Source organism: Heloderma suspectum, chromosome 1 (genome assembly GCF_057233095.1).
Source record: "Heloderma suspectum isolate Gila_16-S chromosome 1, 16-S_ref, whole genome shotgun sequence".
Lineage (NCBI taxonomy): Eukaryota > Metazoa > Chordata > Lepidosauria > Squamata > Helodermatidae > Heloderma > Heloderma suspectum.
In genome coordinates, this window is record NC_139458.1 from 351,296,298 (window position 1) to 351,320,226 (window position 23,929).

Here is a 23,929-nt window from a genome sequence, read left to right on the forward strand (position 1 = left end):
TTGGCACCCTCCAGATGTGCTGGACTACAAACCCTATCAATCCCAGCCAACGGGGTCACTGGCTGGGGATGATGGGCACTGTCATCCAGCACATCTGGAGAGCACCAGGTTGGAGAATGATGATCTATAGTAATTTCTTCTTTTTAAGTGATATTCACAATGAATGATCTGTCATGTACCATTTTGTTTTTGAATGAGAAATGTCTGAAGGCCTTGTTATTATCAGTATTTATTTAGCCCAGCTCCTGATTAACTGGAGGGGTTGGGGAAATGTAGCTAGTAAATCTTCTGGAGCACGCGTACCATCTTTTTTCTAGTGACCCTGCTACCTTTAATTGTAGAGCTATGACAATCTGTCTCTTTTTTACAACTCACACATATTTTATTTATTTATTCCAGTTCATATTGCATTTATTTACGCCAATTTTTTCCTACTGCACTAGCAAATGCAAGTTACATTGTGCAAGCATTGGTTAACACTAGTGCAACATCATTAATGCTAGCACTGAGACACCATTGGATACTACCCAGTGAAGGAACGATGAAATATTTGATTGAAGGCCAAGCAGTTCTTGTTCCTTTAGCCCAGGGATGGGCAACTTGTGGCCCTCAAAATGTTGTTGAACAGCAACTCCCATGAGCCCTAGCCAGCATAGCCAGTGGTGATAGATGATGGGAACTGCAGTCCATCAATATCTGGAGGGTCACAAGTTGCCCACCCCTGCTTTCGCCCAATATTTTTTACTTTGGATTCATACTAAGACACTCATGCCACAGCCCATTTTCTCCATGATCATTCATGCTATTAAGCCCAATGACATTGCTCCACAATAAATGGATTTAACGACAGTGTGGCCTTACTTTTGCTCTTTCATTGCTCAGGTAGTAGAGAAATGTGTGATTTTTTTTTGAGTGCCCCCAAGAGTTGAACCAAAAAGTTAACAAGGTAGAAAAGTGCATGCAAAAGACTTTTGTGTGAGACTCTGGGAGAGAGCGGAGGACAGGAAGGCCTGGCGTGCTATGGTCCACGGGGTCAGGAAGAGTCGGACATGACTGAACGACTGAACAACAACCTGGAAATGCTGGGGGGGGGGGTCAATACTTTGGTGAAGGTAATGTTTCTCCCTTAACACTCATCCGTGCAGGGGAACCTGAGCATGTGATGAACCACTTGTAGAATAACTGAATGGAATTTTAAGTGGCAGCCTAGCGGAGGCAGGGAGGGGGGGAGCCACAGTGTATCTATCTAGTGTCATCGCGATGGTATGAGCTCTGGCCTATAAGGGCACCACTTCTCTAGCCCATAAATCAAGTTGGTGATAACCAGACTTCTTAACTGACAGTGTTTCCTTCAATTGACAGAGCTTTCCCAGCTTCATGCTTTAACTAAATTCTTCATGCACTTGGGCAGACATTAGAATTAATAATATAGTCAAGTATGACAGCAAAATTGGGACAGGGGGAGTATTTTACTTCTCTGTTCATTTACCTTCATATCCCACTGAAAATTCATTAATCTTGCAACACTGATTTTTGGATTTATCTATGTTAAAACACAAGAAGACAGGATAATACCTGCCAATCAATCTGTGTTATACTCCATCCTTTCCTCCAGTAATTCCCAGGCATTGTCCATCATTTGTGCAAGGATGTGGAGAACAGAGACACCAATAACAGTCTCTTTCAGCACATTGACTGAGTAGGTCCCACCGACTTCTAGGTGAGTGGATATAGGATTGTAGCCTCTGGCTCCCTGTCACAATTCAGTCTTCCAAGAACAAGGCATTTGTCATGATTATTTTGGATCTAGACCTTGTACTAACTCTTTGGTTAGATTAGATTCTCTCAATGTTTGGACAAACTAAATGTTCACTTACAAGGGGACACAACTATTCCCACAGTTCCCTGTTTTAAAAAGAACAACTAAAATGCTCATTAATAGTCACCAAAGATTGTGGTTCATTGTAACAGACAAAGGACAGTTCTATAGGAACAGATGCCTTACAATGGAAATTGAAATAAATCCCATTTTAGAGACTGACAGAAGCCTTCCAAGGGCCTTATTTCAACAAAATTATTAACTACAATATGAGTTAAGATGGATCATGGACCTCCACTCCTCCTCCCTTTTTGAACTTGCATTACTCTGATGATCCCACCATGAAGAGGCAGGTTAAAATATTTGATCTGTCTTTACATATACCTATGCTGTGTAAGTTAACATAAGAATCCCATTTCCAGTTGCCTTTTTAGTTTACACTGCAAGACATCTTAATCACCGTCCCCCCCCCAATATTTTGCACACCTCTGCTGTTTTAGAGGCAGCTATTTGGTAGTTTGACATGTGCTGTAAACAAAATAAAGGATCATGTACAAAACCCTAATAAATTTTTAAAAGGCAATTTGGGGTTGCAGATGTTCCGTATTTCTTATCACCTGGCTAAGTCTCATTTAAAAAGCCAGATCAAAACATGAACTTCTTTGCATTCTGTCCATGTGCATTTAGCGCTCATAGGACTTTGCTAATGAATCTTTAATAAAATTGTTTGGACATGGTCTCCATTCATTCTTCCAGACATGGTGACATTTTCATGGCCACAAACAGACAAGAAAGAATCTTTACAAAATCATCACATCTTCATAGATACTGATAGTTTCAAAGCGGCCCAAGAGTGATCTTTTCTTTTCCTGTCATTCATTCATTCATTCATTCATTCATTCATTTTCTATGCTGCCTTTCTAGAACAATAAAAGCAGCTTTAAAAAGATCCAAAACGTAAAGACATAATCAGATAAAAACACAGTCGAACAGTAAAAATAACATGAATTGCTGTGAACAGACCAGAGAGCTTCTGCTCTTGGGTGGTATAGAAGATAGATAGAAACCATAAAAACAACACCAAGACAGACAGCCTTCCTATGGCCACTTTGCATCATGGTCCTGATACATCATAAAAACATAAGAAGAGCCATGCTGGATCAGACCAAAGATCCATCTAGTCCAGCTTTCTGATCACACAGTGGCCAACCAGCTGTTGGCCAGGAACCCACAAGCAGGACACGAGAGCAATAGCACCCTCCCACCCATGTTCCCAAGCAACTGGTGTACATAGGCTCACTGCCTCTGGTGCTAGAGGAAGCACATGGCCATCAAGACTAGTAGCCATTGATAGCCTTTTCCTCCAGGAATTTGTCTAACCACCTTTTAAGGCCACCCACATTGGTGACTATCACTACATCATGTGGTAGTGACCTCAGGCTGCCACCAGGAAGTAGCAGATGTAAGCAGGGTTAGCCCTATCATTTGTCAGACTGAGGCAGCTGCCTCCGGTGGCAGATACTCAGTGGTGTGGAAGGAGCAGCCAGCCATGGCAGACTCCTGGCCATTCCCTCTGTTGACCTGCTGCATTCACGTGAGGTAGATAATGCTATCCCATTACCAGTATGGAATTAAGATTCAACTGCTGATCCAGTCAGCTTCTGTAGATGGACTGGAGGGGGCGCCATGTTGTTCTTCATCTCAGGCAGCAAAATGTCTTGGACCTGCCTTGGGTGTAAGGCAGGGGCAAGGTGAGAGCCGCTGCCCTACTCCCATCCCAGATGAACCATAATCCATAGATTCCTAGCTTTCAATTTATTTTTTTTTAAAAAAACAACTCAATCCTCTAGCCCTTGTAGAACTTGAAATTCAAGGGCAAACGTGCAAGCACTATTCCACCCATTCATTTGTGAGAAACTAGCCTGCTCCATTTAGGAAAGCAGAGCTAGACAATTATACAAAAAGAAGGCTAGAGCGGCGCAACCACTGTGTGGAGAAGTAACTTCCTGGTTCCTTTTGAAGCCTTTGGGGAGGCGGAACATCTCTAGTTGAGATGTGATTGCTGCTCCATAGAAATATGAATATGGGCCAAAGGTAAAAGAGGCGGGGCTAAAATACCAACAATATCAACATATTTTCTCTTAAAGCTCTGACTGCCAGTAACTAAGCCTTAGGAGAGGCATTTCAACAGAATAGGGAATAAAACTGTACAACAGCCGGGAAACCTCCCAACGATCCGTGGTCAGGAAAAGGGGATGTGGCCAGGGGAAAGAGTGTGGCCATCTGGGGAACTCTAGGTGAGCTGGATTTGGCCCTCAGGCCTGAGGTTCTGAACTCTTGCAGTAGCGTATGAGTACTCTGCAGCATAATCCAGTGTTGTTATCTAGTGTCCATGTGTGTTGTTGTTTTAGGGAAATGCAGAGCAGGGGCTATGAAACTGACAGCAGTGTAAGTAGTGAGGGAAAGATTGGATGGTTTCAGCCACAGATGAAGTCACTTGGACATCAAGCCTATCCACTGAGAAAGCATGGAAGAATAGACCTGGGGCTTTTCTATATGAGGCTTTTAACCTGCCACTTTACCCAGGCTTCTTCTTCCTGAGTCACATGCTTTTTCCCGGGGAAGTGGGTGGGTTCTTTTTCTGCCTTTCCATGTATTTCATTACACAACCACTAGGTGGCACTGTGGTATAGTAGAATTGCACAAACACACAGGGGAAATGCGCAAATACACCAATGCCGCCATTCACAAGAATACCAGACTTTCTTTGTTAGAACACACACACACACACACACACACTCCACTATAATGGTTGCAAAGCACGGGAGAGGCCCTTGAGGATGACAACATCCATGAGGATGCAAACTACCATGGGTGAGGAATCATGAGTTCACAATAAATGCCTCATGTAGAAAGGGTCAAAGTTACAAGTTTCTCAGAGGCCCAGGTGTACATAACTTGGTAGAGCTGGTGCCAGTCAGTTACCAGATCTAACTGAAATGGTAGACCAGTCCTTTGATGCTAGTTATGTATGTATACTCTTTGTTCCCACCCACCTACCCCCAGTGGAAAATTTCCTGTGAACACTCATGGAAAGCCAGAGCTAGGAGGAAGTGAGCTGGGTAGTCCCAATCTGAAATGCAAGGCATAGTTAGAAAAAGGTCCCACGATCCCCAGCCAGCATGGCTGGCTGGGGAATGCTGGGAGCTACAGGACTTGTTTTCTATCTAAACATCCTGAGGATCGCACCCTAAATTATTATGGCATAAGCTTTTGTAGACACTGTCCACTTCATCAGATACATGAAGTGTTTCCTGAGTTACCAAAATACCCCCACTGTGACCATGTGTATACTGGTGTATACTGGTAACTCAAGAAATAATTCATGCATCTGATGAAGTGCACTGTAGTCCACGAAAGCTTGTGCCAGAATAAATTTATTAGTCTTTGAGGTGCTGCAGGACTCTCTCTCTCTCTTTTTTTTGCTGTTCTAAGTTTAATGTACAAAGATTGATTTTGCAGCTATAATGAAAAGATATATCCATGCAGCAAGTTTATACCCCCCCGCCCCTCCCCAGGTATTTTATATAGTCCCTCGCCCTATGCATATATGTAATAATATAGGCATTTCATGTGCACTCCTAATATTGAAGCCAGTGTGTAAAATAGCACTTCTGCAAGCAGGGTGCTACACACCCTATTATCTATTTTGATTTCAACCACATCCATAAAAATGTAAATACAGTTTCATTTGCCTCTAACAAGCCTCACCAGTCTTTCCCTTCCTTCTCCCCTCTCCCTTTTATTCTAAGCCACTCACCCTGATACCAGTGAAATTTGCCTCTCGCAGCAATAACAGTTCTGCTACTCAGTGAACTACAGCAAGGGCTCAAATGCATCTTCTGTAGCATACCACAGTGATTTGCAAAAGTGAGAATAAATCAAAGCAGTGAAGAGATGCCATGTTGAGCCAGAAGTAAAACACTACATCTTGTTGCAGGAGGCTGGCTAAGTACTGTGTGTGTGTGTGTGTGTGTGTGTGTGTGTGTAGCACAGAACCTCAGTACTATTTACTTTCTGTATAGGTCCATTAAAACAATCCCTCTGGATCGGCAGGAAATTATCACCTCTTTCTTTCATAGAGTAGCAGCTGATATTAGTTTCAGCACAGCATCTCTCTGTTATTCACACAACAAGCATGATGTCTCTCTCTCTATAAAATATATATTTTAAGCGTGTCAACTTTCTCTAACACTGAGGAAGAGGGGATGCCTCCAGGCAGAGCGGCACAGATTCATTCATCACTTTCTCTGTGGCTTCACTCTATGCCCCACATTAATCATTCAACACATTGGGAAAAAAATCTTTTAAAACTATTTGGAAATAAAGATGCACAGCCTTGAACTCAATAATGCTACAACTGCGTCTTTTATAGCAAGACTTACATACACATTGTGTCCCCAAACAGAAAATTATACCTGGAGCCTTCAGTAATAATTTTTATCCTTATGTGGCTTTTTCATGCCCTATATATTCTCTCTTGTTTTTTCTAGCGTTCCCCACCCGTGTGTGTATGTATAATGTTGTCATTTGTCTTGTTCACCTGGTGACACACATGGGATGTTTTGTGCTTCAGATTTTATTGCATGGATCAGTAAATGCATTATCTGATCCCCTTGATCTGTATTTTACACCTCAGTACAACTGTAATACCTTTCTTTTGTTTACCATTGAACACATCTACTGCTATGTATTAATCCTTCGGAGTTTCCATAGAGTCTTTTTTGTCTTTCTTTTTAGAAACAAAAAACTCGACCATAAATGTTATGTTCCCCAAATATATTATGTTTAGTGTAGGGTTTAATCCTCTCCTCCTGGTGCACAGTGCTCCTGATCCATAATGGGGCCACACGCACTTACACTAGAGTAAATCAACAGCTAACACTCAGCAGCTACATGCGACATGACTGGCGGAATGTGTCGTGTGGCTCTCAGCCTTTGAAGGGGGTGAGGAGGAGCAGTTCCTGCAGTCTTGGAGCCGGAGCAGACGCCCTTTTCTCCATCCCCGGTTCCATTTATGCTGCAAGGCGGATGCAACGGGGGAGACTGGCCGCCTGCCCTCACAACAAATAGGGGAAAGGCCCTTCTCCCCCTCCACTGTTTGAGCAGCACTGCAGCAGTCCTGAGATGCTACTGCCATAAGTCAGCGAGGCAGGAAGGAGAGGGAAGCCCAACCCTTGCCCCCATCCCCACTCCAGCTGTGCTACCAGTCGTGTGCAGCGAGTGCGTGATGGGCCTGGAGAACCTCGATCCCCTCTCCATAGTCCTGTCCACCATTTTGTTTGTGCTGATCATGACCTAGGTATGCTTTCGTTTATATACAATGATTTGTTGAAGAAACTGGAATCCAACAGCAAATATCCCCTCATCTTCTTTTCTCTATAGGTCACATATAGCTAGCTCCTTTATCTTTCCCAGACATATTTGCCTTTTATAGTAGATGGCAAGAATTAGAATATTGTTGTGAGACTGGGGGTTTGGACAGGAGAAGGTTAACAGAACCAGAAGGACTGCTTGGAGCTTTTTGAACAGTCAGTGGCAAAGCATGCCAGGCACACCTTAGAAGCAGATGGCCCCCAGTGACCACGGGCTTTTCTAGATGCGGCTTTTAACACGCCACTTTACCATGACTTCTGTTCCAGTTTCTTTGCGGGATTAAGATCATATCCTCTACACACGTTCCCCCCCCCCCCGGGTTTTCCTTCTCTGCCTTTCTATATATTCTGCTGTATAACCTCTAGGTGGCACTGTGGTATAGTGGAATTGCACAACTACAATAGCATTTCATTCCTCCATTCCCCCAAATACTGGACTTTCCTTGATCAAACCCCGCCACTTAAATGCATTAAAAGCATGGGAAAGGCCCTAGAGGATGCTGACATCACCTAAAGCACCTGCAAACTACTGTGAGTAAGGAATCACGAGCACACAATAAATGCCTCATGCAGAAAAGCTCTAGGAAACAGCTGAAGACACCTCTGGAAGATGAGAGCTATTTTGGCAAAGGTATTTCTCCCTCTCACTCTTTTATGAATTGGGCTCAAAAATGGAATGGAAAATAATGCAGCTGACGAAGCACTGGCATCACACGATCGTATCAAACAGTCCTGGTTACTATAATAGGAGTTTTATTTTGATCTAACTGAAATTTCGAAGCCATCTTCAAAGGTAGCCCCACATAAAATGCATTGCAGCAATCCAACTGCGAGGTTATCAGAGTGTGAATAACTGTCACCAGGCTATCTTTGTCCAGATAGGGTTGCAGCTATTTATTTTATAAAGGAACTATATAAACTCAGGGCATGATCCTATGGCTGCTAGACAGCAGCTAGATGGCCATAGGATTGTTTGCTTTGGGGAAACTGACCTCGGAGCCCATGCTCCAAGGTCGTTTTCCAGGGAACCATCTCTCTGCCCCTCCCCCGCCTCCTTGCAGGTGGTGCGGATTGTCCCTGGGCTCCATGCTCGGGTGAGCAGCACAGAGCGGGGCAAAAGGGGGTGTTCCTGGGGGTGGGAAGGGGCGGGGCGTGCAGAAGTGCTGGTACGACACTTCCTATGCATCGTATGGTCTCCTCCCCCCACCCCCTGCTCCGAGGTCCCATGGCCAAACAGCCAAAATCGGCCAGCTAGCTGTGAATGCAGAGCAGCCACAGCGTAGACGAGAAGTGTTCAGAGGTGGCTGCCTATCCCGTTAGGATTGCTCTCTAAGCTGATAAAAGCCACCAAGGCCATCTGTTTCTCAAGTGACATAGATGGATCCAGGAGCAACCCCAAGCTGTTCATCTGATCTTTAAGTGGTTGTGCAACCCTAGGAGGAGCCTAGCAGGAGGGAAACAGCACTGTGGTAACTCAGACTTCATGGGACTGTTGGAGCAGGGGGGACCTCTCTCCGATACTGGGCACGGGGTGTTGAACCTTTTCAGCCAGAGGGCCAATTTCCATTTCACAGAAACTCGGCGGGGTGTGTGTATTCCAGTGGTGGGCTGGACCAAACGCAAAAGGGGTGGATCTAAAATACAAAAATTATCAGCATATTTAAGCTAAAAACTCTTACTACCACTAATGGAGCCTTTTAGAATGAAAAACGAATGCACAAAAGCGAGGAAACCCCCAAAGGATAGGGAGCCAAGGGAAAGGGGGTGGGGCCATCTGGGGAACTCAGACCACATTGGGACCCCGGGAGGGCCGGATTTGGCCCACAGGCCTGAGGTTCTGCACTCCTGCTCTAAGGGGTAGGCAACCTGATGCCCTCCATACGTTTTGGACTACGACTTCCACTGTCCTTTACCATTGGCCCTGCTAGCTGGTCGGAGTTGTAATCCAAAACCTCTGGAGGGCATCAGGTTGTCTACCCTGCTTTAAGCAATGTCGGGTTGCAATGTGGTTACAAACAAAGACATAGTTTCCTCAATAAACATGAAATGCCGAATATCCTGCTTTTAAATATTGTAATTCCACCCAAATCAAGAGAAGTAAGGCAGAGGAAAATGCACCAAACATACAGGTGTCGATTACCATTTTCAAAAGAAGATCTAGAAACTTTCTTTGTTGTAGTAAAATTGAACACCTCTTGGATCAGCAGATGAATAGCAGCTGCACATCTTTTGAAGGATTTGAGAAAGAGTTTTAGGTCCACAAAAGAAAACACCAATGCTGTCGCTGCCAAGAAAATCAAGAGACACAGATTAATTTTTTTAAGCTTCTAAAAGCAATTCCTTAAAACGAAAACCCTGACCATTGCCATTTTAACACAAATTCTTTTTTTCCAGAGAATCAGGAGTTATGGGCATCTATGGAGGGTGGGCAGTGACAGGTCTTTTGCAAGGTTGCCAGATGTATGGGACAGAGAGGTGTAACCCTGCATTTGGCCAGGGGCTTAGATTACATCACGAATTCCTTAAAAAAAATAGTATCCTCTTTCCTCCTACTTTTTAAAACTTATTACTTTTACAAAAGATCCAAAGTGGCTAATAATAAAAGATTGAAACAACTGATAAAAACATCAAAAAGAAAAATAAAGCAAAATAGTATGTCAGCAATGATACAACAGCAGCCAGCAAGGAGCAGAGACCTCCTCCCATCACAGTAACAGTTAAAAAAAAAACCCCATCAGCAACCAGCCTCTGTCAAAGTCCTCTGGAAAGAGTCACATCTTAGCATAGTAATGGAATAAATATAATGATGGTGACTGCCTGGGCCTTAAGATCAGCCTCAAAGGCCCACCATCAAGGTCTATTAGATTGTCAAGACAGGGCCTTTTCAGTAGTGGCACCATATTTGTGGAACTCCCTTCCAAGGGAGATATGTATGGCTCCATCTGCATCCATTTTTAAACTACTTGCCTATTTCAATCTGCTTTTAATTAAAATGGTGCTGTGAGGTGGATTTTTAAATTGCTTTAAACTGCGGCTGATTCTATTGTTGACACTGTTTAACTTGTAATAGGAATGTTTTATGTATTTTTTTTCTTTTCTAATTCTTTATGTGAGCTGCCATGGGAGGGAATTTCACAAACTGCTGAAAAAGCTCTGGATGAAAACCAACTCTGCATGAATGGACCTCCACTCACACAGTTGGACTTCTCTCCTCTCCCTGCAGCCCCATCCCATGTTCCTCAAAATCTGGAATCTGCGGAGCATGCTTTCCTATGCACACTTAATAGAAAGTATGTTCCACTGGACTCAGTGGGGCTTACTTCTGATTAAATATGCTTATGTATTTCTTCTTATTTTAAAAAAAGATATTTGAACTCTTTTCACCCCTGGCATTTATTTTTGATCAGTGGGTAGGTAAATATTGGGCCCTGCTAAGAAATCACAAAGATTTTCTTTTTCTGGTTGATGAAGACAAAATAGGTTGTGATTATTGTTTCAGAGACTTCTGGGAACAAAGAAGCTTCTCTAAGCTTTTCCTAGCAAAAACTCTGGAGTTCAACGAAGCTCTTTCAAGCTGAGATGAACTAATAACATAAGAGCATTGTCTTTACATCCACAGCCAATTATGGTAGGGAACAAACACATCTTTGACATCATAAGAAAAAGGCCTCACTGTTTATCTCTTTAATAACCATTTTCAAGGGAAATTAACGTTACTTTGTCCTTTGTGCTGAACAATAATTGGATTGTGTCTTTCAATTATAGCTGGACAAATGCCAAGATATTGAAATACTTCTAAGTATTAGATTTTCTTGTCCAAAAATTAGATTTTATTGGCGTGGTCTGCCCAAGATTTCTTCATTTAAAGCTTTATTACACATAAAGATGCTTTCCACATAAGAACCCAACTTAAATTATTTTTAAAAGGGTCACTTTTAAAGAGGTTCAGACTCCCTTCCCTACCCTGAACACTAGAGAAGACTCATCACATTGACATTACTCGGTTGTCTGCCTTACCTAGGATGATTTTCTGCTATTTGTTTAAATTCAGTGTCCCAGTTTGGTCTTCCATAGAAGGTCTTCTGTCTCAAACCAGTAATTACATCCACCTTTTCATCATAATGCAGGGCAATATGAGTAGCCTATATTGTAGTGAACCAGAAGGTCATTATTTTAGAATCATCCAGTTGTAGCATGGCATTAGAATCAATAAGGAAAGGCTATATGAATGGAAATTGAGATTAAAAGATTAAATCTCTTCAATTTAGCCTTTTAAAATGTGTAGTTTTTAATGTTTTAATGTTTTAACTGAAGAGAAGAAGTGCTGTTTGGTATTAGTGTGCATGTACTCAAAGTCGGCAGAAGCCTTTCCCAGTCAAAGGGCAGATGCCACCAGAGTAAGGAAAATCCTGCTGAATGCAATTATCCTGAGATTTAGCCTGCCTGAACATTTTGAATCTGATCAGGGCAGTCACTTCACCGCTAACATGGTAAAGGTGTTGTGTAAAATACTGTCCATAGAGTTAAAATTTCACACTCCATTTCATCCACAGTCCTCAGGTATGGTAGAATACATAAATAACACTCTGAAAAACACCTTAGCAAAAATTGGACAGTCCACAGGCCTAAAATGGACCCAGGCATTGCCTCTACCCTTAAGGAAGGTTAGAAACACTCCAAATCAACAAACAAGTCTCACCCCTTCTGAAATTTTGTTTGGCAGGCCCATGCCAACAGGGTTACATGTGCTAAGCAGCCCCAGCACTGAGAAAACTAATGGACCTGCAGGTGGGATATGTAAAAGCTCTCACTAAAAGTTTGTCAAACTTCCACCAACAGGCCCAGAAGTCGTGGGGTGAGCCGCCTGCAGAGCCATGTCACGAGATTCGTGCTGGTGACTGGGTGTGGATAAAGAGCCACAGACAAAAGATGTGTCCCCAGCCCCGGTGGGAAGGTCCATGCCAAGTCTTGGCCACTTCACATACAGCTGTTAAAGTTGACGAGAGGCCTACATAGATACATGCTTCCCATGTAAAGAGAGATTCTTCCAGCCAGTGGAAGGCAGAGCCAATTCCAGGAGAAGACCTTAAACTGGAAATTTCTTGAAGTACACCTGCTGAGTGAAGTCTTGAAAACGTAGTCTCGAAGAATATCTAGCTGAATAACAAATATTTTTGAACTTGAATGCCCAGAAATGCTACCTTTTAGAAATTAAAGTGGTCCCCAATCGCTAAAAGAAAAAAAACAAACAAAACCAAACCCCTAGATGTTGGAAAATTCAACTTCCAGATATTTTTGAGTTGTTTTATATTCTTCTTCTTGTGTCTATATTTCACTTATGACTTACTGTTATATATATTTTGTGAATGTCAGAACTAACAAATACTGCAGTAGTGTCTATTGTCTTTTTGATAATATTAACACCAAGCACAGCTCTTTTAATAGCAGTAGCAAATCTTAAGATGTTAGGGTATTATACCTTTTGCTTAGCTTCTTTTACATATTAATTTTATTCTGTGTTAGAGTAATCTGACCACAGAAAATGTGGGTCTATTCTGGTGGGGCTGAGTTGGATAAGTCCAGTTGTCAAGACCTGGCCTACACACCCTCATCAGAAGCCTCTGGAAGTATTAGCAGAAGGAGCAGGGTTGAAAAACTGTTAGATATGTGAGAAGTTGATTGCACAAGAAGAACCCCCTATTGATGGGTATTCCAGCTCCCCTAACAAGATGGGTGGAGGGGAGACATAAATTCGCAGGGTGAGGACCTAGCAAAGTCAGTCCAGGAGAGGAGTACTTGAAAAAGGTGTAGTATGATCATGTTCTAGCCAAGGGTATTCCTTTTGCTGAAGTGGAACCTTCTACAGTTATATTTCCAATATGCTTAGAACACCGCAATGGATCAAGAAAGGAATTAGGGTGGGTTCCAGAAAACCAATGTGCTCACATTTTCTGGTTTGACTCTGAAGATGAGTTTATGGATAAATTTTAATTGGATCTGGGGTTAAAAAAAAAAAAGCCACTGTGCTCAAGGCACAGTTCTAGGTTTCCCAAGACTTCCTCCTTATCAGCTGTCTGATGTGGTCCCAGATTTTCTAATTTTTTTGGACCCTAGTTGAAAACAGGATGCATTGTTCCTCTATAACTGCCCCTTATACTTCCTATATGCAAATAGTGCTGTACAAAAACCAAACTTTAATGCCTCATGGTGTCCAGACACTGAAAATTTAATAGACCGGTCTGTTACCCAGCAAGTACACACATCTATTTTGTGTGGGTATAAAAAACACACAGAAAAACTGGGTTACATCTACTAAAAATTAGAAGAGTCCCCAGTTTTCAAGACAGTGTAATGGTCACTTGAGATAAGAAACCAGTAAACATCCAAATGGTGGTAAGTTTTGCGCAAAAGGAAATGCTGAATAAGAAAGGCCTTTTTTTTCAATGTGGGACAAAAGTGTACAAAGCCCTTCCTCCTAATTGGTGGGGAAGGTGTACCCTTGCTTACGTAATGCTGCATTTTGCAGTACATAAACAATTGACTTCCGAAGGGATTACTAATTTAGGAAGCTTTGCCCATAAGGTCCGAGGTAAGCAAGATACTGTCACAATAGAAAATCCCGTTAAAATGAAAATCAGGGTTTTATACCTTTGCACGTATGTTCTTTCTGGCTTGGAGAATATATGATTTAGAACAAGCCTTTCTGAATGTTCTATACATTTTAAATTATTTTATTGTCTGTCATTTGGTTTTAATTTTTGTGAACCGCCCAGAGAGCTTCAGCTATTGGGTGGTATGGAAATAAATAAATAAATAAATAAATAAAAGTGTCCATAGAAATAGATGCTATCGGAGAGCTGAAAGTTGAAATAAAATCATTAATTGATGTGGTTCTACAAAATAGAATGGCTCTAGAGCTGGCTCAGCAAGGAGGAGTATGTGCTGTAATAAACCAATCTTGCTGTTTCTATGTCAATCATAACAGTAAAATAGAAACAGATTTGGCAAAATTAAAAGAGGCTGTACATGTTTTACACCAAATAAATACTGACCAAGTAAGAGGATGGTTTAATTGGCTAGACGACCTTCTCCCAAATATTAGAAGAGCACTGAAACATCTGCTGGACAAAATATTAATGGGTATACTAAGAATTACTCTGTTGATTGTCTTAGCAATCCTAGTGTGGAAAGTATCCTTTTGTCTCTGCCAGAAAGCAAGAAAAATGCAGATAACCCCTCAACGGGAAAACCACAGTATGGTAGCTATAGAAAAGGAACCTGACTATGCAGAATTACAGGATGAATATGAAGAAATGCATGTTATAGAAGGGACAGAGGGAGATGGAAGTAATATCTTAATTGAAGAAGAAGCAAATAAGCTAGGCCAGATCGAAGTGTGATGCTTCCTTTAGTAAAGAACCATCAAAAGGGCAATTGATAAGAGTCATTTTTATTTTGCTAAAAGGTCATTTTTAGCTTGTCTGCTGTAACTAAGAGGAAGGGTCAGACGCACCCTAGCAACAGGCCTTAAGAAAAGGGGAACCGAAGAAAAGAAACTTGAAATGCTTCCATAATGTGCCAGACGTTTGCTGGAACATATTCGCTCACTTTGCCAACTGTTGCTTTCTAACTTTGCTAATTGTTAAGTCTGTAAAAGCTTTGCAATAAAGCAGTCCTAATTTAGAATAATCATATGATTAAGAAACTGCTGTGAATAGCAGATATTAGATGCCATATATGGTGATATACTGTGATTGGTCCTTGGGAGGGGTTTTTCCTCAGGTATATGAATGTGTTGTTCTGGAAGGAGGGTTGTTGTTTCCCCTTTGTTGGTGGCCAACCTTCATGCATGAATAAAGGATTTGTGTTAACTCAACCTTGACCTCCAGCCTCATTCCTCAAGCAGATGAGATTAAGAAGAGGTGGAAAGAATACACAGAAGAACTATACAGGAAAGATCTTAATGTCCCTGATAGCCAAGATAATGCGGTCACTGAACTTGAGCTGGACATCCTACAGAGTGAAGTCAAGTGGGCCTTAGGAAGCATTACTAACAACAAAGCTAGCGGAGATGACAGTATTCCAGCTGAGCTATTGAAAATCCTAAAAGATGATGGTGTTAAAGTGCTGCAGTCAATATGCCAACACATTTGGAACACTCAACAGTGGCCACAAGACTGGAAAAGGTCCATTTACATTCCAATTCCAAAGAAGGGCAACGCCAAAGAGTGTTCAAACTACCGTACAATTGCGCTCATTTCACATGCCAGCAAGGTGATGCTCAAAATCCTACAAGCTAGGCTTCAGCAGTATGTGAACCGAGAACTACCGGAAGTACAAGCTGGGTTCTGAAGAGGCTGAGGAACTAGAGATCAAATCGCCAACATTCGCTGCATCATGGAGAAAGCAAGAGAATTCCAGAAAAACGTCTATTTCTGCTTCATTGAATATGCTAAAGCCTTTGATTGTGTGGATCACAACAAACTCTGGCAAATTCTGAAAGAGATGGGAGTACCAGACCACCTTACCTGTCTCCTGAGAAACCTGTACGAGGGTCAAGAAGCAACAGTAAGAACCAGACATGGAACAACCGATTGGTTCAAAATTGGGAAAGGAGTACGACAAGGCTGCATATTGTCGCCCTGCTTATTTAACTTTTATGCAGAGTACATCATGAGAAATGCCGGGTTGGATGAATCACAGGTCGGAATTAAGACTGCTGGGAGAATTATCAACAACCTCAGATACACAGATGATACCACCCTAATGGCAGAAAGCGACGAGGATCCAAAGAGCCTGTTGTTGAGGGTGAAAGTGGAGAGTGGAAAAGCTGGTTTGAAACTCAACATTAAAAAAACTCAGATCATGGCATCTGGCCCCATCACTTCCTGGCATATAGAAGGGGAAGAAATGGAAGCAGTGACAGATTTTATTTTCTTGGACTCCAAGATCACCACAGATGGTGACTGTAGCCATGAAATTAAAAGCTCCTTGTTGGGAGGAAAGCTATGGCAAACCTAGACAGCATAGTAAGAAGCAGAGACATCACCTTGCTGACAAAGGTCCATATAATCAAAGCTATGGTTTTCCCAGTAGCAACGTATGGCTGTGAGAGCTGGACTATAAGGAAGGCTGAGCGCCAAAGAACTGATGCTTTCGAACTGTGGTACTGGAGAAGACTCTTACGAGTCCCCTGGACTGCAAGGAGGCCAAATCAGTCAATCCTAAAGGAAAGCAACCCTGACTGCTCATTGGAAGGACAGATACTGAAGCTGAAGCTCAAATATTTTGGCCACCTAATGCGAAGAGAAAACTCCCTGGAAAAGACCCTGATGCTGGGAAGGATTGAAGGCAAAAGGAGAAGGCAACAGCAGAGGATGAGATGGCTAAATAGCATCACTGATGCAATGAATATGAACTTGAGCACACTCCGGGAGAGAGCGGAGGACAGGAAGGCCTGGCATGCTATGGTCCATGGGGTCACGAAGAGTCGGACACGACTTAACGACTGAACAACAACAAAGGCTGTATGAATGGAAATTGAGATTAAAAGATTAAATCTCTTCAATGTAGCCTTTTAAAATGTGTAGTTTTTAATGTTTTAATGTTTTAACTGTTTTTAATGTTCTTGTTTTTATTGTTGCAAAGTTTTATTGTTTTAAATCGTTGTATACCACCTTGATGGCTTCTTAGCAGATAAGGCCGTATACAAATGTTAAAAATGAGAAAGAGAGAGAGAGACAGACCAGGAAGCACACAAAGGGTTGGATATAGATCAACCTGGGCATAACATGGCTGGCGGAAGCTGACTTCCTCACCACTCCTCTCCCCGGCAGTTTCCTCAGCCCCCTGAAAAGGTTCCTTTAAGGGGTGGAAGATCCTGCTGAATGGCATGGACTGTGACTTGAGGAACTGAGGGGGAATGAGGCAATCCCTGAGTCAGGTTGCCTCCACCTGACTTCCAGGGAGGAGAGGGCAGAGAAGTCAGCTCCTGACAGCCCCATTACACACGTAGATATGGATTCACCCCAACTAGTCTAGATCTTAGGATATCTTCATACCTTATGACATGGGTGGTGCAGTTGCCACAACTTTTCACATGCAAGGGATGCCATAAATTATGTAAGCAGCATCCCATGTGGGTCCTACCCAGTTGTGAGTGAAGTGTAGTGCTAGCATGAAGATTTCCCACATCACCAAGCAGATCCATCTGGACAGCCCACTACACAGAGCAGCCTTTCCCAACCTGACGTCCTCCATATGTGGTGTGAGCAACTCCCATCACCCTCAGCCAGCACAGTCAGTGTCTGTGGGTGATGGGAGTTGTAGTTCAACACATCTTCCAGGTTGGGGAAGGAAAGCATACAGAATTTAATCTGCAGCACCTACTCAGGGTCAGCAATAGCTGATGGAGTACACTGCCCAGTACCCCTGACTCAGCCCTCCTTCTCTTCTCGCTCGTTCCCTGCATTGTTCCCCCCTTCACTCTCCCCCATCTCCCAGCTGCACTCCTTAACCTTGCATTGCATTCATATAATTTTTATTGATATTTATATCCCGCCCTTCCTCGTAAGGAACTCAGGGCAGCGACCAACCCATATAAAAACAATACAACACATGTAAGGTGTTAAAAATCATAACTCTAAAATTACAAAAACACAATTACAAACACAATAAAACAGTCACTACAACACCAAAAAATAGATAAAACACTTGTCTATACCTAAAAGCTTGTACAAATAAATACGTCTTTAACTAGCACCTGAATGACAACAGCGGTGGGGTCAGCTGAATCTCTACAGGCATTCCAAAGTTGGGGTCCCATCACCAAGAAGGCTCTGCTATGTGTGGTAGCCCCAGAGGCCACATTCCTCAACGGCATCACAAGCAAAACCTCCCTAGCTGATCTTAAATCCCCTCTCTCTTTCTCTCTCTTCACTGTTGCATCGATTTGTGCAGCAGCCCACACAGTGGGACTGGGATGGAGTGGGAGTGTGTGTCCTAGTAGTTAGACAATTGGAGGACAGGCCCCAATCATGTTTAGGTTACTCTGGAGGCCATTTCTAGTGTCTTCCTGTTTCTCAGCAACAGGGGGTGACCTTCTTTTTCCACCCTCATCAATCATGATAGCCCACAGGGACTGATGTACAAGCAGTGGCAGAGATACTGTAGTAGTACCAGAAAGAGAAGTTTAATGATGGCAGCGGGTCAGGTGAATTGGCGACAAACTGAAGGGAGAAGAGAGAGGGAGAGATGAGCTGGAGAGAAGAGGGCTCGGGGAGCAGTTTCAGATCTGGGTGCTCCTGCAGCTACAAAGGACCTTGGTGTCAAGGGACTCCACGACCATCTACTTGGAATGAATACTTTCAAAAGACAAATGTAACAACGATTCACCTTAAGGAAGCAATGCTTTATGCGATTAAGCATTCATTTGATTACTGTTCCTTAGGCTGCAGTCCTGGGAAAGTAAGATTCAATAACTGAGTCCCATAAGATTTCATTTATACCTGACTTTCATCCCAGCCGGTAAGAAATATGTGATAGCTTAGAAAATGGGCTTTCCCTTTCTTAGCCATTTGCGCTTCCAGCAAGCACAGGAGATCAGCAAACCACTCAAAGGCAGATGGATCTCGGCAAATCCAATAGAAATAAACCTGTCAAGGGAAAGTAAAACAATTCAACAAAGTGCAAGCTTTCGTCGGGCGTCCGATATGGCTCTTAAATTATTTATTCGTAGATAAGTGGCTAATCTCATAGCTAGCTACTCTGCTCAGGTGTAAATTTATACTTGATTTTCTATCCAGCACTGACAGCACAGAGCTTGCTTGTTTTTAGAAATACTCCGACATTCATTCATATACCGTTTCAAGTGATTTTCTGAAAATCACCATGACTGCCTCTGAGGAGCTAAGATGTAGACATTCCTCACGGCTTGATCTAAACTGCTTCCAGTAATATGATAGCAAGAGGGACCTAGACCAGGGAGATGTAGTTCAAATATCTACTAGGCCACGATACTGTGTGGGCTTGGGCACTGGATATGGTAACTAGCGAACAGATCCAGCTTTGCGCAGGTTGGAGTAGCCCACAGTTTGATACAGCAAAGTCTTTGAGCTGTATGCAGCTGTCAGAGTTGAACACACTGTGTCCAGTCCATCTAGTGAAGGCATGTACGCTGCCACCAGCAAGCATGTCCCCTGCCATGGTGCACTGCTATAGCCTTCTAAGGGAGGGGTCTGTCCACTTCATTCTCCTGGGACGGGGGGGTGGCCCCATACCGACACTGTCCCTCGGCCTACTAATCTTCCCTGGCTTCAGACTGTGTTGACCGCAATGCTTTGTGCTGGTTAGATGTCACTGAAGATGTTGCAGCTGGCTTCAACCACATGGACTCATGAAAATTAATTAAAATTAATGTGCTTACAAACAAAATAACCATGACGTTCCTAGGGTCTGCGTGTGATTTTCAGGAAGATTGGTTTAACCCTTTCGATTTTATTAAAGTTAGAATAACCCACCCCCTGATTTTCATTTAATATTGCGGAACCCTTTTCTGACTGATTGCTTTATCTATTGGAGGCACAACTGTGCCTCCAATAACTACAGTAATGACCATGGATGTTCCAAGCACTTCACATCCATTATCTCAGTAATTGTCACAACAACCTGGTTAGGTTGATTTTTATTTGTATCCTATTACAGATGGGGGAACTGACACTGAGAGAACAATGTCTTGCTTAAGGCCACTTAGGATGCAATCCTATGGGGATAGGCAGCCGCCTCCGAACTCGGAGGTGACCACCTATCCAATGCAGGGCAGGAGAAGCACGGAGGGGATCGTTCCATCTGCTCTTCTCCTGACCCGCATTTGCGGATAGACAACTACTTTTGGCTGTCTAGCTGTGGGAAGGCAGAGCAGGGGAGGAGGCTGCTGGATGACACATAGGATGTGTCGTACCGGCATTTCCGCCTTCCCCGCCCTGGAACGCCCCCCGGAATGCCCCATTTTGGCCGCTCTGCACTCCTCTTCTGAGCATGGAGCACAGGGCCATTCCGCGCTGCCTGTGAGGCAGCACAGAAGTGGGGGGAAGGTCGGTTCTCCGGGAACCGACCTCAGAGTGCGGGCTCTGAAGTCAGTTACCAGAAAACCACATATCCTATGGCTGTCTAGCTGCTGACTAGCAGCCATAGGATTCCTCCCTTAATAAGTCATGGCTGAAATGACATTTAAACTAGGAGTTTCCTGAACCACATCTCACCCTCTTAGGGCACAATCCTATGAATGCTTAGACAGAAAAAAGTCCTACAACTCCCAGCATTCCCCAGCTGGAAGTTGTAAGACTTTTTTTCTGTCTAAACATGCATAGGATTGCACCTTTAGCCACTACATTGCACCAGCTGTTTACGTTTAATTATCATCTTGGGTTCATGTGTAATTACCACCAGTTCTCCATTAGTAAAATGGGAGGTTTAATGACACAGCATTGTTACAAGGGACCCAGACACCTTCCCTCAAGGGATTACTTCTGTTTGAGGAATACTGCATTTCCCAAGCACTAAAAAGTGAAATAATTTGTCACTGGGAAAATGCAATTCTTCCCCGAGCTGGAGTGACCACAAGTGAACTGTCCATTACTATTGCATATGCTGTGCAGAATGTAAATACATAAGAGGCACCAGAAAAAAAATACTGACGTGTGTGTGTGTGTGTGACAAAGTGGACCAAGCTTTTAGATTTCTACAAGAGAAATAAATGTTTATTTCACATGAACGCCCCTATTCTAAATATAGTTTATCTGAAATAAGTCCTACTGATTTTGATAGAGTTAACTTTAAAGTAAGCATGCATAGGGTTGCAGCCTTGTTTTATTTCCAGTTTATGATACAGTTATAATTTCCACAGGGGTCCAGCTTTTTTTGGAAGTGGGGGAGTCACCTATAGACCCACTTGGATCATCCCTGTTAACAGTAATTCTTTTTGATGGATAACACAACCCCTGATCTTTCCAGCATGTGAGCACTCACCTAACCCTTTAAAAAAGAAGTGTTGCAGCTCAAAAGCTTTGCTGGGGGGTGGGGAGGATATTTATTAATTATTATTTTTTCAGTTTTTTACTCCTTTTTTCTTCTCTCCAGTGCTGGAGTGCACATCAGTCTTGATCTATGTTTTAAAGTGGCAAACACCAGTATGGCTATTCCCAGGGCATCTCTACAAAATCCTGCATTGAAAATGGGGCTTTCTGCTTCCATTTTAAATGCAGGATCACAATGACTCCTCCCCCCTTCCCCCCTCCTTTTCCCCATATCCGAGTCTTCCATTATCTTTCATTGATCTCACTCCTCTTCTTGCAGCTTTTCCTCTTTTCAGGGAGGGAACTCAAGCGGAACACAACAGGGTAATTTGATAGCCCATTATCTGCGATCTATTTAAAAATGGAACAAAGGGCATTTAGTGCAGGAGATGCCCTGGAGGGTCACGACGTCATGTAAAGAGCCTGCAAACTTCCTTGAGGGAGCAATCTCAATCGCAGGATAAAAGCTCCATGTGAAGAAAGCTCCAGCTTGCCATGGAAGCTGTATGTTTGTTTGTTTTTTTTAAACAGCATTTTTTTAAAAAAGAAAACAGGGTGAATTGATAATGTAACTCAAATCCTAACAGTAGCAGAGGATCCAACATCAGCATATTTACACCACGGTGCCCACTGAAACAGCATCACACAACGATCCAACAATAGTCCACAGTCGGCAATAGTAAGGGTGTGGCAGGCCATTTGGGGAGTGTGCTCTGAAACTTTGGGACACATTTTGGAGAAGTTCTCGGGGGCCACATTCCAGTGGTGGGTGTGGCCAAAGGCAAAAGGAGCAGAGCCAAAAATGCCAGCATACTTTAGCTTAAAGCTCTTCCTGCCCATAACTAAGCCTTAGGAGAGGCATTTCAACCTTTTAGAAGGGGGGGGGGGTGAATGGCAAAAGCTGAGAAAACACCAAACAATTGATGGTTGGGGGAAAGGAAGTGGGACTAGGGGAAAGAGGTGGCCATCCGGGGAATACCCAGATTGGGACCCCAAGAGGGGTGGATTTGGCCCCTGTTCATTAGGTTCTGCACCTCTGAGCTATAGGCTGGATTTGCCCTGGGAACAGCCAGTTAGCTCTGCCTCTGTTGCTAGATGCAGGATGCCACAAATTAACAGAATTGGGGCATTAGCTGGAAGACAAGTAGCTACTATAAGGCTAAGTGAGAATTTGTTCAGGTTACCTCCCAAAGTGGCAGGTGTTTTAAAAGCATCTTTAGAAATGGAATTCGTCGCCAAAATATGGCCTACCTTTTGCAGCCTCAGTTCTGTATTCCAGTTACAGCACTTATACCAAATAGATTTCAGAATGGATGCAAAAGGAGTGACTCCTATTCCTGCTGCAATGCACACACTGATTCGATACTGAAAGGCGTCTGTGGCCGCAGCTCCAAAGGGTCCATCCACAGCTAGCCTGAAATGACATTCAAACTGATGCTACAAGTCCGTAACTGTCGGTGTCTTATTTTTTTAAATGATTTCATGTTTTCGTGGGTTTGTTTTGTCTTGTATTCGTGAAATAGTTGTTTTAATATATGGATTCTTAGCTGCTGTAGGTAAGCTCGAGAAAGGTGGGATATCCATTTTTAAAATAAATGAATAAAATCAGTTAATACACAAAACCTAGCGGGCCTCCATTTTCTAAACGCGATGGTTCAGTTGCCTTTCTTACAAAGAAGCACAGCTGAGTAAAGCTTTGATTTCAAAGCCTATTTATCATAGCACAAGAGAGCAGGAGGACTGTGTGGATAAGGGACCTGGCCATTTACTTAAGCATGCAATTGCAATTTTAAGGATTTCGGAAATCTGATTAGTCACTTAATTGCATGGCCAAATTTAGTGGGAGCATTTGCATATTTAATTATGATTTACTTAAAAAGCATCCTGGGTTTTTTAAAGTCTTCTCTTCTATCACATGCAAAAACCAAAGCACAGAGGAACTGATTTAATTTGGGAATGTTCTTAATCAGTTTGGAAACTTCTTGCTACATGGTGGAGGACTGAAAAAGCATGAGAGGAATGGGAAGGAAGCAGAGACATTAGCATCTAATTCAATAAATATATTAAAATGCCTGAAGTAAAAGGAGATTTGAAGGTAAAACAAATTAGATGCAATCCAGGGAGGGATATTGTCAGGGAGAAGCAGGCTTCTCCTCACATAGCTGATCTGCACATTCATATCAGCATCGCAACTGGACTGACTAGATGTGTCTTTGTTTATGAGAACATGAAGCCACATCTTCATCTGTAGCTTCATGCTCATAGGAAACCCAGTGGCCTCCAGATGTCTTGGACTACTACTCCCAGAACCCCTGACTGTTGGCCATGCTATCTGGGGCTGATGGGAATTGTAGTCCAAAACATCTGGAAGGCACCAGGTTGCCTTACCCCTGCACTAGCTGTTTCATGTGACCGGAGCTGGGAAAAGGCATTTTGCTGCCTGAGGTGAAGGACAAGATGGTGCCCTCCCTCCCACTCTCTGCACAAAAGCCAATTGCATTTTCAGCACTGTTAATGGGACAGACTCCTCCATTGGACCTGGGGGAGCAGGCTCAGTTGAAGGGTGCAGGGCAGGCCATGTAGCACACACCACTGTGTCCTCC

At 43.0% G+C, this 23,929-nt stretch overlaps 1 protein-coding gene across 2 annotated transcripts in view; it reads right to left on the minus strand.

Moving 5' to 3' along the window:
* Positions 1–9,311: 9,311 nt before the first annotated feature.
* The window catches only part of NOX3 (NADPH oxidase 3), a 128,987-nt gene continuing 114,369 nt past the window's right edge, over positions 9,312–23,929 (minus strand). For both annotated transcript variants that reach the window (XM_084831878.1, XM_084831880.1), the window contains exons 8-11: positions 22,578–22,740; positions 18,762–18,908; positions 11,272–11,396; positions 9,312–9,538 (exon numbers count right to left, since the gene is read on the minus strand). In XM_084831878.1, coding sequence (XP_084688004.1) covers positions 9,412–9,538; positions 11,272–11,396; positions 18,762–18,908; positions 22,578–22,740 — 562 coding nt within the window. In that variant the 3' untranslated portion in view covers positions 9,312–9,411. The remainder of the gene's footprint in view (positions 9,539–11,271; positions 11,397–18,761; positions 18,909–22,577; positions 22,741–23,929) is intronic.